We start from the raw sequence: 22,846 nt of genomic DNA on the forward strand, positions 1-22,846 counted from the left end.
TGCGAGCAAACATCTTTTCCATTGTTTGATGCTTTTCAGTTAAAACTTAGGAATCTGTTGTGTCGTAATCCTGAACCATTAATAGGTATTTTCTTGGATCAGGCTGTTGTGTATCTTTCAGTAAGTCCCAGCTTTTACCAAAGCTTTGTTCATTGAGACACCAAGGCTGCAGATCCCTTATTGCAGACTTCCTTCAGAAGCAGATGTTCCAAGTGGGTTACTTGGGGAGAGACTATTTTGAAGCGAAATTTAAATAAAACTTGGATAATGCACATTGGGTTAAAAACAGTAGTGGAGGGGAGCTGGCGGCTGCAGCAGGGAGCAACAGAAACCTCTTAATCTCTTAATGTATGAAGACAGGGAGAAAAAGTATTTACTGGGCCTGAATTTTTTATCAGTGGCACTGGTGAAAGCATAACCATTCTGACAACTCAACCACAACTCTTTGTGGTCAATGGCTCAATGTCTGGCTGGAGACCAGTAACGAGTGGCGTCCCTCAGGGATCGGTGTTGGGACTGGTCTTGTTTAACATCTTTGTTGGTGACATGGACAGTGGGATCGAGTGCGCCCTCAGAAAGATTGCTGATGACACCAAGTTGTGCGGTTCAGTTGATACCCTGGAGGGAAGGAATGCCATTCAGGGGGACCTTGACACACTTGTGAGGTGGGCTGATGCCAACCTCATGAAGTTTAACCATGCCAAGTGCAAGGTCCTACACCTGGATCGGACCAATCCCAGGCACAGCTACAGGTTAAGCAGAGAAGAGATTCAGAGCAGCCCTGCGGAGAAGGACTTGGGGGTGTTGGTTGATGAGAAAATGAGCATGGGCTGGCAGTGTGCGCTTGCAGCCCAGAAAGCCAACCGTATCCTGGGCTGCATCAAAAGGAGCATGACCAGCAGGTTGAAGGAGGTGATCCTGCCCCTCTACTCTGCTCTTGTGAGATCTCACCTGGAGTATTGTGTGCAGTTCTGGTGTCCTCAACATAAAAAGGACATGGAACTGTTGGAACAAGTCCAGAGAAGGGCCACGAGGATGATCAGGGGACTGGAGCACCTCCTGTGTGAAGACAGGCTGAGGAAGTTGGGGCTGTTCAGCCTGGAGAAGAGAAGGCTGCGTGGAGACCTCATAGCAGCCTTCCAGTATCTGAAGGGGGCCTATAGGGATGCTGGAGAGGGACTCTTTGTTAGGGACTGTAGTGATAGGACAAGGGGTAACGGGTTCAAACTTAAGCATGGGAAGTTTAGATTGGATATAAGAAGGAAATTCTTTCCTGTTAGGGTGGTGAGGCACTGGAATGGGTTGCCCAGGGAGGTTGTGAATGCTCCATCCCTGGCAGTGTTCAAGACCAGGTTGGATGAGGCCTTGGGTTATATGATTTAGCGTGAGGTGTCCCTGCCCATGGCAGGGGGGTTGGAACTAGATGATCTTAAGGTCCTTTCCAACCCTAATTATTCTATGATTCTATGACAAAGCTAGAGTTGAGTGATTTACAGTATGGTATTTCCATGAAGAGACCTCAGAAGTGGAGTCCATCACAACTCAAGTATTAGCCAAACCATCAACTGGCAGTAATGCCCACCTGGGTGGAAACTTCTGTAGATAAAGTACCATGGCTGGCAAAGAATTGTGAACCAACTAACATATTAGGCGAAACAAGAGCATCCTGGGAATAAAACTGATTGAAAGAGCCCTTGTTGTCAAACACAGACAGAGGACAAATGCCAAGCAGGCTCAGTTGTATAAGCTTTAAGCCTTTTATAGAAAGCTGAAGCACAAAAGTTTAGCCTAATCCAACCTATTTATATGAGTGCTTGCTGAACTTAATTACGAATTAAAAATGTTTCCAAATGTGTGGAGTGTTTCTGTTTGCATAGCTAATCTGTCCTGGCTTCTCAGCAGTGTGCAAGAAGTTGTCTGAACTCGGCAAACGTTGCTCATCCTGAGGTGTGCGTATGCATGATCTTAACTGATTCTGGGGAGACTACTTTAAAGTCATTCATTAAGTAAAGGGTTCAGCTACTACCTTTGCTGTCTCTGGGTTAGGTTTTTGTTGGTTGGCTGACTGGCTGGTCTAATTTTTGCTCTTTTTTCTTGGTGTTTGTTAGTTTTCTGACCTTCAGCACTTATGTAAAGCTTTTCAGTAGGCTCTAAAGTCAATACTCAGGAATGCTGATTATCACAGTTTGTTGTGAAGTGTTAAAGGCCACACTGAGGTGAGAGCTTGCATTCAGTGCTGCTGTGTCATACCTTAAAGGGCCTGGCCATGTAGTTAGCCCATCACTGAGCTCCCAGGAACCTCCTGACCTACCCATTGATAGTGGGACACCTGGCAACAGAGTCAGAAGCCAGCCACCAGAGCTGGTTACATCGAGAGAGGGACCTCGCTCGAGCCTCTCGAGGAACTGCAAGCAAGGAAAGGAGGAGCTTGTGGAACTCAGCACACTTGAGAAGCTAGTCTACAGCTTCACACATGCACCCAGAGACAGGATAGGCTTGTGATTATAAAGAACGAAGATGCCGTGAAGGAAGGGGCTTGAGACTGTTTAAAACTTAGATGTTCAGAGTCATGCCAGTGTAAGAAATGGTAGAGCCAAAGTCTCCTAGGCCACATGAAGATTTTGTCTGCAGTGCCCAGCATGAAAAAAGCAGAGGTACAACAGAAGTGTCTGGCCTGTTTTCCAAGAAAGGTAACCATAAGCATCCTAATTATTTACAACATGCAGAAAGTATCAGGATGATAGTTACTTACATTAAGGAGGGAATATAAATATGCATGCATGCAAAGCCTTCACCAACAGCAGTGGGAGTTTTAACTTTGGATGACTACAGGATCTGGTATAATCTCTGCTCACTGGTGATATTATCCATGAAGGAGGGAAGATGACAATGTGAAAGGAGCTGGTAACTTTACAGACCTTCTTTTTGCTATCTCACTTTGATTTAACAACTCAAAATATAGCAAAGATAGATTCATATGAGCTACATGCAAGGTTCATCTCTGACATAATCCAGCTACTAGACTGATGCAGAATGATGTTTCATGAAATGCTCAAAATTTTATACGGTCAGCCCTGTAGGGCAAACTGTGTTTAGACTTTCCCCAATCATATCTGACATTAGAAGATCAGATTTTATATTTCATTTCTGTATCAAGGTGTGTCGCATTGCACTTTATACTTGAACCTGGTCTACTGGGAGGTGTCCCTGCCCATGGCAGGGGAATTGGAACTGAATGATCTTAAGGTCCTTTCCAACCCAAACCATTCTGTGATTCTGTGAACCCACACCTTTTTCCTTCTCACCTTTTTGACCGGTGAGGGACTAAGCATGTTTGCAGCTTTGCCGCGTCCCCATGCGTTTGCTGGGAAGCTGCGGTGAAAATGAGGCAATGAGCACACCAGTCGTTTCTAGCAAGAAAGTGAGGAAAGCCGAGCCGTTCCAGGTTTGGAGGTTTTGTTTATTAAGGGGATAAAGGTGTACGTGTCTTCCGGCAGCCCCCGGCGCTGGACAGCCCCTAGGGGGAGATGACGAGGGGCGGTGCCCACCGGGGCCGGCAGCTGGTGCCCGGGGCGGGCTGGGGGTGGAAGCCGCCCGGCCCTGCTCGGCGCTGGGGCCGTTTCCTTTTCGCGCCGTCTGCCCGGCTTTTAAAGGCGGTGCGCCCGCTCCCGGCCCTAGAGCGCCGCCGGGCTTCTGAGCTGCAGTCCGTCCGGCGGCCACCCCAACCCGGCCCGACCCAGTTCGGCTGCCGCGGAGCCCCCGTGCCCACGGGGCGGCAGCGGCTGTGCCTGGGGACCTCCCCATGGGTATCAGTCGGGGACAGCGTGGCGGGGCACTGCCCTAGGCTGCCCGGCGCCGGACACAGCATGCCGGCAGCGCTGCGCCTGCTGTTCCTGTGGTGCCTGTGCAGTTTCTGCCGCGGGTACTTTGAGGGGCCGCTGTACCCCGAGATGTCCAATGGGACCCTGCACCACTACTTCGTCCCCGATGGGGACTACGAGGAGAACGACGACCCCGAGCGGTGCCAGTTGCTGTTCAGGGTGAGCGAGCAGCGGCGGTGCGGCACAGCGGCGGTGGCTGGCGGCGGGCTCAGCCTGCGGGAGGAGCTGACGGTGCTGGGCCGGCAGGTGGAGGACGCGGGCCGGGTGCTGGAGGGCATCGGCAAGAGCATCTCCTACGACCTGGACGGTGAGGAGAGCTACAGCACCTACCTGCGCCGAGAATCCGCTCAGATCAGCGACGCCTACTCTAGCTCAGACCGGTCGCTGAGCGAGCTGGAGGGCAAGTTCCGTCAGGGCCAGGAGCAGGGGGCTCGGGAGGAGGCTCGCCTGGGCGACAGCTTCCTGGGGCTGCTGCTGCACGCCCGCGCCCTGCTCCGGGAGACCCGACACATCTCCAGCGGGCTGCGGGACAAGCACGACCTCCTCGCCCTCACCGTCCGCAGCCACGGCGCACGCCTCAGCCGCCTCAAGAACGACTATCTCCGCGCCTGAGGCGGACACCCAGCCGGCCTCCAGCCTCCCGCACCGGGCTCTGCCCGGCAGGAGCACCGCCGGGCCCGGAAAAAGAACTTATTTATTATGTTTGACTCCCTAAACAAATCTCGCTTTTCTATAAGCCAGGAGGGTAGAGGTATGTTTAAGTTAATATCCCGTATTTAAAAATATCGCCTTGTGTTATGTCCTTCATCTTTGGTTACAAAGCAAAGTGAGCTTTTTCGTCTCCAATTCCCCGCCGTTGGTTTATGTATCGCCTGTTCTACTGCAGCTCACCTGCTGCAAATGTGGATAAGGCGAGGTGCTTGCCTGCCGCTCCCAAACTCACGTTAATGATGCTTAACTTGTTTTTGTACTCTCCTTCGCGGTGAAACCTCTGGCTGTCTATTAATTTTCTTAATCTGTTGTAATGGTATGTACCCTACACACGTTAAACGTTGTTCTCTTACATAACTTAAAGCTGTGATTTCTATTTGTGTTCTGAAAGATGGAAACTATTCTGACAGGATTTGTACTCTTCCAGGCTTGCTTATCTGTGACTTTAAGCTATCACAACCCCAAAAGCCAGCCAAAAAGGCTGATGTCAGATCCCAAGAATGCTGATGCATGTCTTTGTAGTAAGAAGGAGCCCTAGCAGTGATTGTAGTTTCAGATCCCAAATATGAGAGCCAGGTTTCTTAGAGCATGTTTCTAAAGCAGACAAAAAGGTTTTGTCTGTACCAGCACAGTGACATATCTTGTTGGTGCCTTTGTACTTTTGCTAGCTAAGCTATTAATAACATTATTTCTGTTCCTAGACAATAGCAAAAGTGCCTAGTGGGTAGGAGGGGGAAGGCTGTTTGGGTTTTTAATTTGCTATTTAATTGTCAATTTGGGGTAATATGGCTACTAGGTTACAGATACTGCAGGGGGAATCACTGGGTGAAAAAAAGTTCATATGTTGTTTTAATAAATATTTAAAAACCATGTTAAAGGCCACATTTTTTTTCTTTTATTGTTCTGCTTGGGATGCTCTTGATTTAAACCATGCTGTTGTAATATGTCTTTTCAGCAAAAAAAAATTATGAGTGTGTAGATCCTGCCAAATGAAATAACTTGCTTTTTAGTAAGAACAAATAAAAATGTGTAGACACAAGAGGTAAGCAAGTTTCCTTACAAGCAGTGTTACAAAAAAATTGTAGGGAAGATTTATTTGAGTTTGTAAGCCTTTTTCAGAAACTTAGCCACCTCATGGCACTGGAAGAAAGGCTGCATGATGCATGATTTAGGTTTGATCTTCTTAACCCTCTTTGAGTTCAGTGATACTTTGATCTGCAAACCATCCAGTTGGTAAGTTACTCCGCAGTGTACTGGGTCAACATAAGTCATCTGGGACCAGAGTGCTGAAGCACTGCGAAGTGTCTGGTGAAGGTATGTGCTTACAGAACTGCTGGACCATCCAGGCAGCTTGCTTTCACCAGAAGCTGGGAGGTGTAGCTCCTAGCAGGATACCTTAGGCGTTAATTTGCACCTTAAGACCCCGAATGTCTGTAAAGATCTACCTGGAAAAAAGAAAATGAAACATTTTATTGACTGTCTTTGATGTAATTACTCAATGTTACGTTCAAGTCTCTTGCCGAGCTAGAAGGTATAGCAGGTTCTAGCTCTTAAAAAATAACATTACTTTGTGATTCTTTCTTTCTCGCTAGGGTTAGCTGTAACAACACTACCAAACGGGGCCAGCTGAGTCACCAAGTCCTATCTGTCTGCTATCACAGCAGATCATACAGGATTTCTGGGATGGACCAAGCTCTAGAAGTACCTGCGGGTTTCACTGGCATCCAGTTTCAACTTTCTCTCTGAGTCTTGCCTGCTTAGAAGTAGGTGCCAAAGATGTCATGCCATTTGTGCCCAGATGCTTCTTAAAAGGCGTTTTAGACTCTGCTCACTTTCAGAGACATTGGTTATAACATGAATTGTAAACATCAGTAAAGAAACTAAAATGTCAGGAGGTGCTAGGGTTTTTAGCCATGACAGCAATATTCATAATCCTAATGGAAAAATGGCAGTAGTAGTGTGAAACACGACTTTAAGCAGCTTGGCTAGTCTAATTTCAGTCAAGCTCAAACTATCCCAACATACATGGCATACCGAAAGAGTACATATTTGCAGAGGGCTTACTTTCCAAAGCAGGAGATTACATGACCCATGGAGATATATAGTGTAATTCATTCTGCTCAATACCGCTGTATTTAAGTTGGTCATCTAATGAAACAAAACCATGGTTCTTTAAAATCCACACTAATGTTTCATACATAATTTTTTAAAATAATCACATTTTGATAAATAACTCTGTTGATTTAGGTTTCAGCAAAATATAAACATTGTTTATCTTTGGAATTGAAACAAAATCATAATTCTGCTCCGTAATGGCTACAAGAGGCTTTAAATGTTCTCTTTTAAAAGAATATGCATACATCTGAGCATGGTCTATGTGTAAGTTCACCTGGTCAGTAAAAATGGACCATCTTGTGTGAATTTGGAAGCCAATACAAAACTCTTTTAGGACACTTAAATCTACCAGAATTGGATTTGCACCATTTTGGCTGGCCAAAGCAAATGAATGCATTAAATGTATTGATGTTGAGTCAGAGCTGATAAGCTAAATGGCCTTTATAAATTTGCAAGAACTGGCTGTTTAGTGATATCCAGCAGTTTAAAGTTTGAAATTCAAAATAGTTCTTTTAAAACTACATTGCAATCCTCTCTGCAATCTTGTAATTTTTTAGCTGATAAAACTTATTTAATTAGAAAAGATGAAGAACCTCTAGTTTTATACAGCCTATTTCAAACAGTAAAGGCTTTCTTATTGTCAAAAACTCAGTAAGGTTTTTTTAACCAGAGAGCTTTAAAAGGGTGAATGTAGCAGCTATTCTGACCCAATAGCTCCTCCTGTTGTATTTAAATATTGCATCAAAGTTAAAACTAAGATTCAGCTGACATGGTCTTTTTTATTTTTTTGTGGTGTTCTGGAAATTTTCAAAACACACATCTGAATTTATTAAAGAGTTGATGATACTGAAGAGGAGATGACAGTGTTTTCTGGAAAAAGAAAAAGAAAAGAATAAGTAATGAAGCTGGAAGAGTCAGAGAAAGCTTACTTAATACTTAAGTTTTCTTTGTGACTCAGCCTGCAATTTAATTCATCAAGAGTCAAAGCAAGCCATTAAAGAGACACATCTCCACTCCTCTCCAGGTAGCTTACTTTTGAAGGCAGTGCTCTGCTGTGCATGTTCTCACATCTACTGATACACACATGGAGAGGAAGAGGCTTCGAGTATGAATACAGAGCAAATAAAAGCTTGGGGAAGGCAAGTGCTGGCCTTGTGAGAAGTCAATGGCTAGGAGATCATGATGGTGGTGGTAAATTGTGGCATTCTAAATTGCAGCTTCCAAAGTGTCTCAGGTTGACCTAACCAGAACCACACCGAGAAACAGAGAAGTCAAGGGAATCTTTCAAAAACATGGTAAGCCTTCCAAAAACCCTGTGTGCCTCAGGCTGGGTATATGAATTATCTGAATTTGTTGCTCTTGAAAGTTGTCATGTGCTTACATGCAGGTTGCCAAGAAGTATACCTCAGAAGCAAGAAATGCACTTGTGCTATTCAATAGAAACAATCTGGTGAACTACAGAGAAAGCATAAGCTTTCTCTGATTATAATTACTATGGTTATAATCTTATCTAGAAAATGTGAATTTTGGGAGGAAATTTTATGGGGTGCTTCTGTTGCTGCTGGTGCAGCAGTTTATTTAGATGGGCTTCATGTTACTTTACCAGCTTCTTGCTCATGTATCACTTTTGTAATTGGTAAAGAATTTTTCAGCTAACACTGAAGTGCTGTTGAGTCAAATGTATTTGATGGCCATTATTCCTGAAGTAAACCTGTACATTCAGTATCTGGGTTTTTTTCTGTCTTTTAAAAAGTTTTTTTACTTACAGCCCACTGGGGAATTTATTTTCTGTTACTTTAATTTTTTTGGCAAGCCATTAGCAAAAATTGAACAACTTGTGGGTCCATATTTCATTCCTGAAGTATGTGAAACTGGCAAAAATACCCCAATAAAAAGCTTTTTTTATAAAGCTTTTATTAGAATATATACATATAAAAAGACTATAGCTGTGCTTATTTTATTTTCTTCATAAAGTTGTCATCCTGCCTACAGGATCAGTTTACAACTGGAAAAGGCAGAATTTAATGACTAATTCTGTAACAAGAAAAACATATGGTCTCCATAATCATTACCTTCTTAATGATGTGGCTTGGACAGAGTCGTTCATGGCTTGTAGTTGTTCGTCCTTGAAACCTGCCTTACCTTGGGGAGGTATTTCTGATGGTCTCCAACATGCCATTAACATTCTTTCATAAGAAAACACAATGCCAGGTGTATTATATTTTCTCAGATGACAACCTTCATCAGGCTGTCTGTATAACTGTCTGAAGTACTTAGAAACTGCCTATGTAGTAGTGATTGTGTCTGAACTTTCTTTGCGAGGGGGGAAGAAAGCCCTTGGAGAAGGTTGGCTTAGGGAGAGATTCATTATCCAGTGCTAGGTATTGGAAAGTGCATGATGACCAAAAAAGCAATGTACTGGCCCTGTATTTTCCATACTTTCTCCACACTGCAAACATTTCTACTGCAACAAGAGTTACCAACATAAATTAGGTTTCATGCAAATAACAGAGACTTTACTATGGACAGGCTGTCCAAACTGCAAGATGTTTTTTATTCTATTTATTACCTCTTCTCAAAAATAATGTGACCAAGATTTTCAGCTTAGTGCTACGTCTGAGACAATTCAGTAGGCCTTAGGTTCTCTACTTTTTCACTTAAATTTGTCTAAGATCTTCTTATGCCATTACCTGGGTAATGATAAAGAATTATTTCCCATACACTTTTTGTGTTGACAGCTCTTTGGTTAATCAAGAGCAATCAACTTTTCTTAATAGCGGGCTTTGTCCTTTTTTAATGGATATTAATTTGTGTCTAATTCCATGTGATCTAACTGAGATTTGCATGAAAATTCAGAGTAATATGAGTGCCTATGTCAAATGTCTTGCAAATTATTTCTAAATTTTGATGCTTTCTTACAAAGTTTTTCTTTCTTTCTACTTATTAACTCTAGATTCTAACAGAAACACAATAAAACACAAGCTAGTTCATAAACAGGTCAGCACGAGTCAGGATGCTGTTAGGTTTCTCATTTTCACTAGTATCTTGCACATCCTCTAATTTCAGAAGAGTAACCCTAGGAAAAACAGAGTGAATGAACAAGAGGGAAAGCACGCTCAGGTATTTTTCCTAATACTAGTGCAGATGAATAAATCTGACCATGTACATCAAAATGAACTGAAGTTCACCCTGTGACCCTTTACCTTAGAAACTAATTTGCAACATTTCTATTTCTGTGGCAATTAGGGTTTTCAGAAAGTCAGGCATCCCCCTGTGCTACCTATATATTGATTTATAACACCTATCCTAATCCTTTTCCATTGTTTCTGGTTCCAAAACTGTCTGCAGGCTGCATGGTATTTATTTACTTACATAGTCTTACTGAATTTAATATTAATTTCTCTACATTTCTAAGCTATATTTCAGTCTGTCCTGCCACAAAGGCATCTTGAGCTTGCTCCAAGTAGCTGCTTATGCCTCCTCAGCAGGCATGCATAGCTGACACTCAAAGGGCCAGGAAAACATCTTTGTCGTTGGTATGTCTGACTGCACTGAGAATATTCTCTAGTTCATAGCCTTTTACTGTAATGTCAGGATAACAAATCTATTGGACAAACATTAGAGTTCTTCCTAATAATGTTCTGCTTCTTATGCTCTTTGCATTTTAGCCTGTGACTTTAAATTTTACAATGCCTTTTACCTACTAACTGCTGCCAACCTTGACTTTTATTACTGTATAGACCAGTATTCACATGGAAACCCACTGCATAACCCCCACAGCTTCATACCACCCTGTATGAATGATAGAATCAGAGTAAAGCCCAAACGATATCAACAAATAAATCTTGTGCTACAGGACCCAGCAAAATGATGTTGTGGCAGCAAAAAGGCATATAAATATACTGTAAAATCAATAAGGTCCAGATTTTCATTATATAGCACTTCTGGCGTACCTCTCTTAAAATTCTTTCTTTTATAGATATACTGCAAATACAAGCACAACACTAATGGTTCATGTTTAGCTGAGTTACGTCATCTTGAAGGCAGTTTGTTTTTATTTCCACTTGGACAGGATACTTTTCCATTTGTGTGTTATGTAATGCTCCTTATAAAAATAGAGACCCAGTCCTCAGAGTGCTGCTGTTACCAAATGAGATTTGTGACCATTTCAGTTTTCACACCCTCCTTATTCTTGTTATAATACTTCAAAATGCTCCCCTTTTGGCTTGGAAAAAATCTCCATTGTTGGTATATAGAGTCATGGAATGGTTTGGGTTGGAAAGGACCTTAAAAATCACTTCAATCCCCTGCCACAGGCAGGGACACCTTCCACTAGACCAGGCTGCTCCATGCCCCATCCAATCTGGCCTTGAACACTGCCAGGGATGGGGCAGACACAGCTTCTCTGGGCAATCTGTGCTAGCACCTCATCATTCTCACAGGGAAGAACTTCTTCCTAAGATCTCATCTAAATCTACCCTCTTCTAGTTTAAGGTCATTACTCCTTGTCCTATATATGTACAGCTTCCTTTCCTAAGGTCTAAACAAAATTGTTTCTGTTTCTTTTTCATAGTTTGATGGGGAATTGTAAGCATGCTTATATACCTAATTCATGTTAATAACAGATTTCACTCATCAATAACCCCTAAATATATTTAGACACAATGTGATTTCTCTGTACTTGAAACAAATTGATTCTCTTGATTTTCCCTTTAATTAGCGAAAATAAGTGAATTATAAATGTATGTAATATAAATATTTTCTTTCAGTCAATATGCAACTAATAGCATAATTGTGTGCATATATTAACATGCACTGGTTCTAAAAGAAAACAAAAAAGCAAAAATACTTGAGAAACCTAGCTTTTACGTAACGGGTTGCAAAGCCAACAGCGTAAGAGTCAGGAAACTAAAAACCGCGGCTGCTCAAGCAACAATCTACATTCAGCACAGCCCTTTCCTATGAGCTACTACTTGCAGATTAGTGATTGACACAAGGACTAAGGTTTGTACTCCTTTAAAATTCCTTTTTCCTTTTTCTTTAACAGAGAGTAACTAAAACTATGGAATAAGTAAATAAAGCAATTTGTAAACAGTATATATTTCCTAAACAATATATATGAAGTTAATTTGTCTGCCAGACATCCAATCTATCACACCTTGAATATAATTTAGAATGTTCAAGCTCCTCATTTCAAATAAGGTATTTGTATGGAGGGGGTGATATATATTAGTTATTTAAAGAAACCAAACAAATGATTTCTTTAGGCCTTATTGGCCTTCTATGATGGGGCTACAGAATTGATGGACAGGAGTAGAGCTGTTGACATCATCTACCTGGACTTGTGCAAAGCATTCGACACTGTCCCACACAACATCGTTGTCTCTAAATTGGAGAGACATCAATTTGATGGATGGACCACTCCGTGGATAAAGAACTGGCTGGATGGCCACACACAAAGAGTTGCGGTCAATGGCCCAATGTCTGGCTGGAGACCAGTAACGACTGGTGTCCCTCAGGGATCGGTGTTGGGACTGGTCTTGTTTAACATCTTTGTCACTGACCTGGACAGTGGGATTGAGTGCACCCTCAGCAAGTTTGCTGATGACACCAAGCTGTGTGGTTCGGTTGATACCCTGGAGGGAAGGAATGCCATCCAGAGGGACCTTGACACACTTGTGAGGTGGGCTGATGCCAACCTTATGAAGTTTGACCATGCCAAGTGCAAGGTCCTACACCTGGGTCGGAGCAATCCCAGGCACAGCTACAGGTTGAGCAGAGAAGAGATTCAGAGCAGCCCTGACCTGGGGGTGTTGGTTGATGAGAAAATGAACATGAGCTGGCTTCAGTGTGCACTTGCAGCCCAGAAAGCCAACTGTGTCCTGGGCTGCATCAAAAGGAGTGTGACCAGCAGGTCGAAGGAGGTGATCCTGCCCCTCTACTCTGCTCTTGTGAGACCTCACCTGGAGTACTGTGTGCAGTTCTGGTGTCCTCAACATAAAAAGGACATGGAACTGTTGGAACAAGTCCAGAGAAGGGCCACGAGGATGATCAGGGGACTGGAGCACCTCCCGTATGAAGACAGGCTGAGAAAGTTGGGGCTGTTCAGCCTGGAGAAGAGAAGGCTGTGTGGAGACCTCATAGCAGCCTTCCAGTATCTGAAGGGGGGCTACAAGAATGCTGGGGAGGGACTCTTCATTAAGGACTGTAGTGATAGGACAAGGGGTAATGGGTTCAAACTTAAGCATGGGAAGTTTAGATTGGATATAAGGAAGAAGTTCTTTACTGTGAGGCTGGTGAGGCACTGGAATGGTTTGCCCAAGGAAGCTGCAAATGTTCCATCCCTGGCAGTGTTCAAGGCCAGGTTGGACAGAGCCTTGGGTTACATGGTCTAGTGTGAGGTGTCCCTACTCATGACAAGGGGGTTGAAATTTGATGATCTTAAGGTCCTTTCCAACCCTAACTGTTCTATGATTCTCTGAAATTAACAGGAAGACTGCAAAATAAAAAAAATAAACAGGAAGACAGCCATGACAATTAAGAATGTGTCTGTTCTATAGAGCGTATGGGAAAGAAACAAGGCAAGAATGTGAAAGGTAGAAAATGGATTTGGGATCTAATTTGAAAGCAACTAATTCCTACCACTGCTTCCTTAAAAGAAAGTAGAGCATCCAGCTCCATGCATTACAGCACTGCTTTGGCACATGAAGATTGCTTTTTATTGAAGATGTTGAATGATAACTACCAACAAAAATATTTCATTTCCTATAAGTTGCAGACTCAGTCTTAGACCTTTTTCACTGCCAAAATGCTTAGACAGTCTCTGAACACTCATCGAATGTTTTCACTTCTGTATGTATTTCTGCATGTATTTGTTTCCATTCGACTAGCCAACTTTTTATCTTTGTGAAGGCTTTACTGTCTGTGAAAAGTGCTGCTTAGGCAACATTTATGCTGAAGGTTTCCACTTTATTGGTTATACTGAGGCACCAGGATTTCTCTGGATGCTCTTGCAGACAGCAGAATGGCCACAGAGTGTCCAGTGGAGCAGACGCCTCTTGCATAGCTGGGAAAAAGTTTGCCATCAGGAGAAAGACAAAGGATTCCCTTGTTCTTTTTAATTCAGATCTTCTTTTCTATGTCATGCCACCAGCTTATGTGTACTGAAGAAGATGGGGAGTCCAGTCCAGTAGAAGCTGAAAACTTGAACACCAAGATGGCCTGCTCCAGCCAAAAACTTTAACGTGCTACATTCCACCATTGCCTTCAAATACACAAACCATGCGTCTGTTAGAACCTCCCTCCCTTCAACCATGAGAAACATGCTGCACTAACATATTTGCCAACCAGCAGGTAACAGGTACTAAATAACAGGGGTATGCTGGTTTTAGATTTATTCCCAGGAAGCTTCTCTGCCTGAAGCTTATTGCTCAGAAGATTTCTCTGACAGTAAATTCATCTCATTGAATCACAGAGATTAGGTTAGAGAAGACCTTTAAGGTCATCGAGTCTAATTCTTAACCTAACACTGCCAGGTCCACCACTAAACCACATCGCTAAATGTCACATCTACATGGGTTTTAAATACCTCCAGGGATGGTGACTCTACCACTTCCCTGGGCAGCCTATGCTAGTGCTTTGGTGAAGCAAGTTTTCATAATCTCCAATGTAAATCTCTCTTGGTGCAGTTTGAGATTATTTCCTCTTTTCCTATCCCTTGTTATTCGGGAGACTAATCCCCACCTCACTCCATCCTCCTTTCAGGTAGCTGTAGAGAGTTATAAGGTCCTCCCGAGCCATCTCTTCTCTGCACTAACCCCCCCACAGTTCCCTCAGCCGTTCTTCATCACACTTCTGCTCCAGGCCCTTCACCAGCTCCATTGCCCTTCTCTGGACCCACTCCAGCACCTCAATGTCTTGTAGTGAGGGGCCCAGAACTGAACACAGGGTTCAAGATGTGGCCTTTCCAGTGCTGAGAACTGCCCTGTCCTGCTGGCCACAATAGTGCTGATCCAAATCTGCACCATAACTCAGATGGCTGCTCCATCTGAAACAACACGGATGTTCTGTGCAACAACATAGACTCCATCTGGCCATATTCCCTCTAGATCTTGCCTGTAAAGGCTGTCTTCAGTATTCAGTGATGTTTAATGTGAGCTGTATCTGGCATATAAAGACCCTGGTTTGGCTTGGGGTTTTTTCTTATTTATATTTTTTTCCCTCCTGTTGTGAGGGCATGGGGCTCATCACACCCAGAGACAGCAGCCAGGACACTCTGTGGGATATTTCTTTCTATGCCCTTGCTTTGGCCCTGTGGTCTGAAAAAGGTTCTTCTTAGCCTGATCCCCCTCCTCACCAAAAAAGGGGAGGCTGGAGTTGCTGGAAAGTGTTTCACACCGGGGAGAGGCAGCCATGGGGAATGACAGCTGGGAAAAGCCATTCATCTCCAAATCAAAGCCAAACGCCGTTTTAATCCATTTTTCCGCTAAGCACAAGGTCGGTGCGGTGGTAACGAGGAAGTAACGGATCCCTGTTCTCCCCGGTGTGTCTCTATGGGAAAGACCCCCCCTTATCCCGAAGGAGATCCCGAACCGCCTTCCCTGGGAAAAAAAACACTGCGGCGCCGCTGCCCGGGAGGGCGCTGCGGCGGTGCCGAGCCGGGGCAGGGCCGGGCCGGGCCGGGCCGAGGTAAGGGGGGGCAGAGCTGGGGAGTGGGACCTGTGGGGTGCAGGGCGGACGCCGGCAGCGCCCCGGGCCGTAAAGTCGTTCCCGGCGCCAGGCGTGGCCGCAGGCATCGCGTCCCTCCCGCTGTCCCAGGGGAAGCGCGTCTCAGGGAGCTTGGACCGCGTTGCAGCCGCCTGCGTGGGCGAGCTTCCTTGTTGCGCGCTCCCGTCAGGGTGGTTTCGCAGAGGGAGAGCAGGGCCGCAGCCCTGCTCCCAGCCAGGAATTCCCTGGCAGTGTCTCCTCCTGGGCTGTCTCGAAGAGCTGTAAACGTGCTGGATTTTCCCTTTCTGCTGCATACTCGCTGCTGTGTATCTGTTGTAATCCGAGATAACACCCGGCAATGTTTTCCTGCAGGGGCGCTTTGCTACGCCTCTACGCAAGGGGGTATCGTTCAGCCTCTCAATCCAAGGCACTACGTGTCCTCTGTTTAGTCTATTCTTCTAAAGTTTGCATTGATTTTTTTTACTAAGAAGGCAATACTTACAAAAATACAAAAGATACGAAATCTCAGTTCAAACAGAGGCTAGTACGGGTTCTTCCTGCAGTTATCCAGGTTTTTATATATCCATGGTGCCAGTGCAGCATGTAATTCTGTTACATGGAGTTGGTTACACTGACAAGCAAGTTACTTTTAAGGCTAAAACTTGGTTATGACACAAAATTACACCCTTCATTTTTCTGCAGCTTCTTGACCATGTGTGAGGAGAACATGTGTTATCCAGAGCACCTCAGCTGTCTGAAAGTACCATTAACCACAGTTAAATTTGAAGTAGCTGTGCAGGCAAAGCTAGTAAACATAGTTCTGGTGTCTGCAAACAAGGGAGTCTGGATGAAGTCTGGTGGCGTGAGGTCTGAGAAAACTGGAGGAGACAGATTTTTGAGAAAGAGAATGGAGAACTTGTAACCAGTTACCTTGTAACTGGAGGGCTCGGGAGGACTGAAAGCAGCAGCCCTCAGGTAGTGGGGATGGTCTTAAACCCAAACTGCTAGTCAGCGTCCGGGCTTGCCCTCATCGTGCTGCTGATTCTGAGTGAATAATAAGAATGTGGACAGAAAATCCATGATCCTGAGCCTGGGATGGTATTCACAAGGGCCAGTGGGACTCACAGGAGCTATTGGTAGTATTTGTTTTAAACTATGCAAATCCAAGGTCTGATAACTGAGAGCAGACTTACGGATGGTGTCTTCCAGATTCATGCAGATGACAGTAGTTTAGAGACAAGAACGCAGAGAATTTGGTTTGCACTATTAGTTGCTTGCCAATTTGACCATGATTATGAACATGCTAACTTCAGGCAAACCAGTGAGTCTCCTTGTAATTTAGTACAGACTGAAATTCAAGAGTAAAATAGCAGCACGGTGATAAGTGTCTGCCTGGAAATTTTGAGGGGAAAAGGGCTGAAACCTCCTGGAACTCTTGGTGGTAATTTAGTATCCACTGATTTGAGATGTGCATCCTACTGTTATGTAAAAATCAAAACAGGAATAACAAGGCATACCTCTAAACAGCTTTGTTCTTTACCAGCAGCTCAGCTGTCTTGGATGCCGGGGGGATTGAGGCATAAAACTGCATTTCTCTAGCATTTAATATCATGTCTTAACCTAAAGGTTTTGGGAAAACATCACTATAACCCAGTAGTTATAGTTGCACACATGATCAGGAATGGAAATGATCATTTTGCCCAGTTCTGCCATTTATAGCTACACTTTCTAGTACAGGGGGAGCAATGTTTTCTTTGATGTTGTGTAAGGTAGTAGTTAGCTTTTAAGTGTGCAATTGCAGGATTTTCTGGATCACTTTGAATTCTTCACTGCCATTCGAAGGCTCACCTTTACGTCCAATGCATATTCATAAAGAAAGATTAGTTAATTAGAAATCAGCAATAGCACACAATTTCAAGACAAATCCATCTGGCTCATGGACACCTTTCCTTTCCCTACAGCATGCTGGCAATGGGCAGAACTATCAGACAGGGTTTTCTTGTTTGTGTGGCAGCTAGGGGCTTGCTAGTGCTGCTTGAGGAACATTTCATCCCAGCTGTATGTATTGTCATTCATTGCTCCAGGAAGAATGAATGCCAGCACTAGGCTGCCTTTGTTGTTCCAGTAGGATCTGTTGATTACTCTCTTCCCCCGTGTTGGTTTGGAGAGCTGGAGGCTGGTGGTCCCTGGGGTGGTCTCTACCACCCCACTGATGCAGACTGAGAAAAATCCTACTGAAGGGAGAAGTTTCTGCTGTGATGCTGTATGTAAGGGACAAAAACCAGACTTGCAGATCTATCTAATTTATGTATCTAAGAATAAAACAATCTAGAGGGCATGCTGTAGCAGCTATTTGTGTAGTGGATAATCATTTTCATCCGGGTTTTCATTTTAATAATGACACTATGATATGATTAACTCAAGGAAAAAAAAATAAACAGCCTCTTTTTTTGTTATGAGATTTCTCTTGGTAGGTGGTTAAGCCAAATCATTGCTTTACAGAGAGGACAGAAACAGACGTTTAATGAAAACACTGCATTGTATTTGCATAGTAAATGCTTCAGAGGGAAATATTTTTGTTATAATAATTTTGATGCTTCCTCTTGCATAACCAGCAGACTGAATAATACTGGAGCTGATTCTTTCCTAATTAATAGCAGTGCTATGTAGGTGCAAGTTCACTGACTTCAATAATCACACATAAATGAAAGAGCTGACTATGTCTTGGGGCAGAGTAACTGTAGACCAAGTAGACCTGCATATTAAAAAAGCCACATGTAGTGATTTTTATTAACATTTAGTGTCCAGAGGAATCTTCACCTATCCTAAACTTATTGAAAGCTCCTGCTGCAGCTCCCTCTCTGTGGGAGACAGTGGCTCTTTGAGATTCTGGGTAATAGGACTGGAAGTGTTTCAAAAGAGTACTTCGTGATTAACAATAAGTTTGAATGATTACACCAAAACCTGCCATCTTTTGAAAGAGGGGTTCCACTGACAGCAGTGTAGACTTTCTTCTTGTGGCAGTAAAGTTTAGGACTGCCACCATCCACAGTTCTTACAGCAGTACAGTGTTTACTGAATTGTACATAGCACTGATTGTCTGTAAACAAAAGCATTACCTAATCTTAAAATTAATGCCATGGCAAGCATTCTTACTGAATATGAAAAGCAATGGCGTAACATCCACGTTGGAGCTAGTCACTGGGGCTCATTCTGTGGTCAGTGGACAGATGAAAGAGTTCATTTTATCTCATCCTAAAACAGTTTCTGAGGTCAGCCGAATTGTGATCCACAGGCACCTATTAGTTAGGGATGTTGGGGATTGTGCATATGATGTTCAGGTGTAGGTCACTGGTACATGTCTGAAGTTGAGCCCTGCTGCACAAGCTTCTTCTCACGTCCAAGCAAGGGTGAAAATTCCCATTCAGCTTACAGCTTTCTCCATTGTAACAAAAATTACATGTATCTCACCTCAGTAGCTTCCAGAAGTTTTGCTTTTCTCTTATTTTACCTAGAAATCACATCTAGCAATATTGGTTGCATTTGTGAGGTTTTTTGACCTTTTGTTCAAAAGCATTTACAAAACTTACTGCCATGGGTTTAGAAGTGATTCTGCTTGACATGCATTTCTGCATGACTGAGTTACCCATTACCAAGTGAACAAATATTAGTTAAACAACATCTGTGATAGGAAGACAGCAAACTCACCTCAGTTTCTTGCCATAAAAAAAATGTGGTTTTCTATTACCACTAGTGCTATGAGGAAGCTCTCAGAAGCAAATTCAGATTTCTTAATTGAATGGTAAAATAGGGAAAAATTAGAAGCCCTTGGAATCTGGCAGGCTTCACGTAAGACTTTAAACTTAGTGACGAATTTTCCCCAAGGACATTCAGAAAGTAAATGCTTAAATATTATTTCCTGTCCCTTTTTCTTTTGCCATTTTGTATAAAAATATTTATAGTAAGATCAAATACAACATCCAGGTAGTTATAAACTCCATGCTGAAGCTAAAGAAGAGCCTTTGCTTAGGTTAAGCACTAAGCATGTGAATAATATTGAAATTATTTTGCAAGCCACTTAAGATGAGAAAATTCTGTACAAACCTGGTACCTGAGCTATTAGATATAGATGAATGTTATGAATATATGAAATACATTATGGACAAATTTGGTAATGAACGACTTTACTGGGTGTATATTATGTATATCCAGTTCTCAGAATTTCCCCTGCCCCCTCTAATAAGCAGAGGAGCACCAATCAGTGAGCTGGGTAAGGAGTACATGCAAGGATACTCAGTTCTGTCTGCATAACCTTGGATATGGGTAGTATTAGCATTTAAGGGATTCAGATAGTCTTGTATGCAGAAGGACAGCAGTCAACAACCTCTGAGTTGCCTAAGCAATTAGGCAATGGTTTTTGCATTTTAACTGTTCTAATTTAATCTAAACTATATTTTAGTTTCTTAAGTCTATTTGTGGATCTGACGCATTTCTCATCAGGAAACTCACTGCCTTGAACAGAGAACTATCCTGAAACCAGCACAGATGTAGCAGAAGTTTAGGACATGTTAAAATTGTTATCCTCTTCTTTTTTCTTTAAACCAGATATTCTGAAGTTTCAGTCTATTGGAAACTTTCATTGTGTTCTAGCTGTTGTCTTTTGGTTTAGCGAGATTAGAGATTAGAGTAAGTATCCTATTATCACATGTCCAAAACCCAAAACAGAATACATCTTTGCAGTCATACATAATAAACCTTTATCCAAGAAATCTCAGGAGTATGTTGCAGCTGACCTTGCAGTGTAAATATTTTTACAGATAGGAGGAAAATTGCAGTACTTGAAAAATGCTTTAGAATTAAGGTGGAGCTATGCATACATATATGCATATCTGTGTCTGTGTATGTATTTATATATCTATATAAAAGGAAAGACAGCCTGGATATGAACTCATTTTTGGATAGAAGGTGTTTAAGTCTGTAACACAAAACTGTATCTGTGTCTTGGGCTGCATTGCAAGAGAAAGGTGATAATTACTGGGTTCCAATAGTACTATACACACAAACAAAAGAAAACTTTGCTATACTTAATGAAATTGAATGAAAATAAAAGCAGACCCCAGGGTCCTGTATAACATTGTTCTAACTTTAGTAAAGTTAAATATTAGATACTGATAACTCCAGTAGGTATTTGTGAGTCAAAATACTGAAGCCACTGATGTTTTCCCTATGCAAAGACAAGTGGGGAGACATTGATCCTAGCAAGGGATCAATATTTTGCCCTGTGAGCCTAAGAACAACAGAAAAAGATACACATAATGACTTAACTAATTCAGGGGGAGGCCAAGTATTTTTCTGAATAAGAAAACAATAATTAACTAGAAGTTCTTTTCTAATTTAAAATTTGGATACATCATCTGTCTGCAATACAGTGTGCAGCTAGCTTTAAATAAAAGACTGTATCTATAGAAAGCAGTCTGGCTGCGCAAGGAGAAAGGAACTCTTGCAGAACTTTCTTGCTTTAGCTAAAGTCATGATTACAAAGCTTTTCCTTGCAAGGAGGTGGATTCTGTGTTCTCCTTTCTGTAGTACCCATAGCAGGAATTAAGGTATGTGTACATTAAGGCTTTAGCTTTTGATCACAGCTGGTAATAGCTCCTACTTTTGGTTTGTAGGAATCATCCTGAGGTGTCTTTCTGAAAGACAGTATTTGTGTAACACACAATGAACTGCCTTCAGAAACAAAAGATGGCTGAGATGATGAAGCAAATTGAAGCCCTGCTAAACTAAGGGATTTTTGAGTAGATGGGTCTGAGTACACCCCCTGTGCCTCAGAAAGTGTAAGCAACAGATAATGAATATTCCTAAAGGTCTAGGTAGCAGGAAGGGAGAGTAAAATCATCCTAAAATGGTCTTTTTGGCTATACTTTCTCCTTCACTAACAAATGGCTCCTCATGGTGCTTTAGGAACTGCTCCAAGGCATTCTTCCTCTGACAGTTTCATTCAAGAACCTGGAATGTGGAGGGCGGTGGCTAACGTCCTGCTGAGGACCAAAGTCCCCAGGGGCAGGACATGCTGCCTGCCACCGGCACACAAGAGCAGGACCCTGTTCATTGGGCCCACTTGGCATTGCGCGGCTCAGGGGTCCCACGCTGCCGGGCCGCTCATCATGAATCCAGGGATACTGAAGGTGGAAGCTTTGGATGCGGGTCACTTGGTCCGTGTGGAGTGGGAGGATGGGAGCGAGAGCCGGTACCCCTGTGTGTGGCTGAGGGACAACTGCCAGTGTCCCCACTGCTTCCTGCACTCAGCCAGGGCACGCAAGCTGCTCTTCGAGGACCTGGACGTGAACATCGTGGTGAAGGAAGTCACTCTGGCAGATAGGAAAAAGGTATTTGGAGAAACCCGCACTCACCCTCCCATGAGACTTGTCCAGCAGTGCTTGTTAAATCGCAGCCAATCCCAGGTTATACTGTGATCACAATCTACTTGTCTGCAAACGCTACCGTCTATTCGCAAAGCTTTTAGGAATAACTGCAATTTGGGGAACTCAGGTCTTCCCACCTTTATATGAAACTTCTCTTTATAGATGCTATGCAGAGGCTGCAGAAACACAGGCTTTAGTTTTTAGACAGTAACTGTGCTTTTTAAAGGTCTGTTCTATATTTCTTCATCACCAGAGGTTGAAAAGAAAATATAGACATTCCCCACACATTCTATTACACTTACACCTTTCCCCCCACTTTATTCTGTAAGTAAATGGCTTAAAAATCAGAAAAACACACAGCAAAGTGATGATCTTAATCCATAACAAAGTTATCAGTTTATTAGATAATTTCCAATGTGCAAAAGATTTCATCATAGAGCAAGCACTCAAAACAAAGTTGGACCAGATATTCAGAGTTGGCCTAGTGTCTGTATCTGTATCTACCTACCTACATTAGCATTTGTTTGTGATAAAAAAGGAGGCTATTGGGCAGAGGAGGACAGGAACTGTCCTCCCTATGAATTTTAATCTTCCTGCCATATAAAAAACTAATGTATCATTTAGATTGTATAGGTTTTATTAAAAGCAGTACATGGGTCCTTTGATAAGCAAACTCATTTCCTTCATTTTACACTTAAAGATGTTTTAAGCATGTTAAAGATGCATCAGTCAACCCTGGAGCAACTGGAGCAGCATTACTGCAGGATGAGTTTGCAGGGGCTCAGGCATTGGGTTAGGGTCTGTAATGAGGAATTCTGATCTCCCAGATTAACTGTTTGTTGCCAAAATTAGTGCCGTGTAAATTCATTATTTGAGTATACAAATGTATTATTATAGTAAAGGGATAGTCTGCTTCCACTTTTACTCAGGAACTGATGAAACACAGCTCTAATCCTAAACTGATAGTGGTTTTTCACCATCATGTGTACAACGGGAATTATGGGAAAT

The 22,846-nt window shown here is 42.9% G+C and overlaps 2 protein-coding genes across 2 annotated transcripts in view; both read left to right on the forward strand.

The window, feature by feature from the left end:
• Positions 1-3,512: 3,512 nt before the first annotated feature.
• FIBIN (fin bud initiation factor homolog) lies at positions 3,513-5,462 on the forward strand. Its single transcript, XM_062614203.1, has one exon. The coding sequence runs from the start codon at positions 3,528-3,530 to the stop codon at positions 4,491-4,493; it is 966 nt and encodes a 321-aa protein (XP_062470187.1). The 5' UTR covers positions 3,513-3,527; the 3' UTR covers positions 4,494-5,462.
• A 15,878-nt stretch (positions 5,463-21,340) lies between these two features.
• The window catches only part of BBOX1 (gamma-butyrobetaine hydroxylase 1), a 29,275-nt gene continuing 27,769 nt past the window's right edge, over positions 21,341-22,846 (forward strand). Inside the window, exon 1 of the mRNA XM_062614219.1 lies at positions 21,341-21,802. Within this exon, the coding sequence (XP_062470203.1) occupies positions 21,356-21,802 (447 nt within the window). The 5' untranslated portion in view covers positions 21,341-21,355. The remainder of the gene's footprint in view (positions 21,803-22,846) is intronic.

This window comes from Pezoporus occidentalis, unplaced genomic scaffold (assembly GCF_034315485.1).
Source record: "Pezoporus occidentalis ecotype Australia unplaced genomic scaffold, CSIRO_AGI_Poc_V1 ctg173, whole genome shotgun sequence".
NCBI lineage: Eukaryota > Metazoa > Chordata > Aves > Psittaciformes > Psittacidae > Pezoporus > Pezoporus occidentalis.

Bases quoted from the DNA above. Each gene is read 5' to 3' on its own strand.
- FIBIN (XM_062614203.1), top strand. From the start codon at position 3,528: ATGACGAGGGGCGGTGCCCACCGGGGCCGGCAGCTGGTGCCCGGGGCG.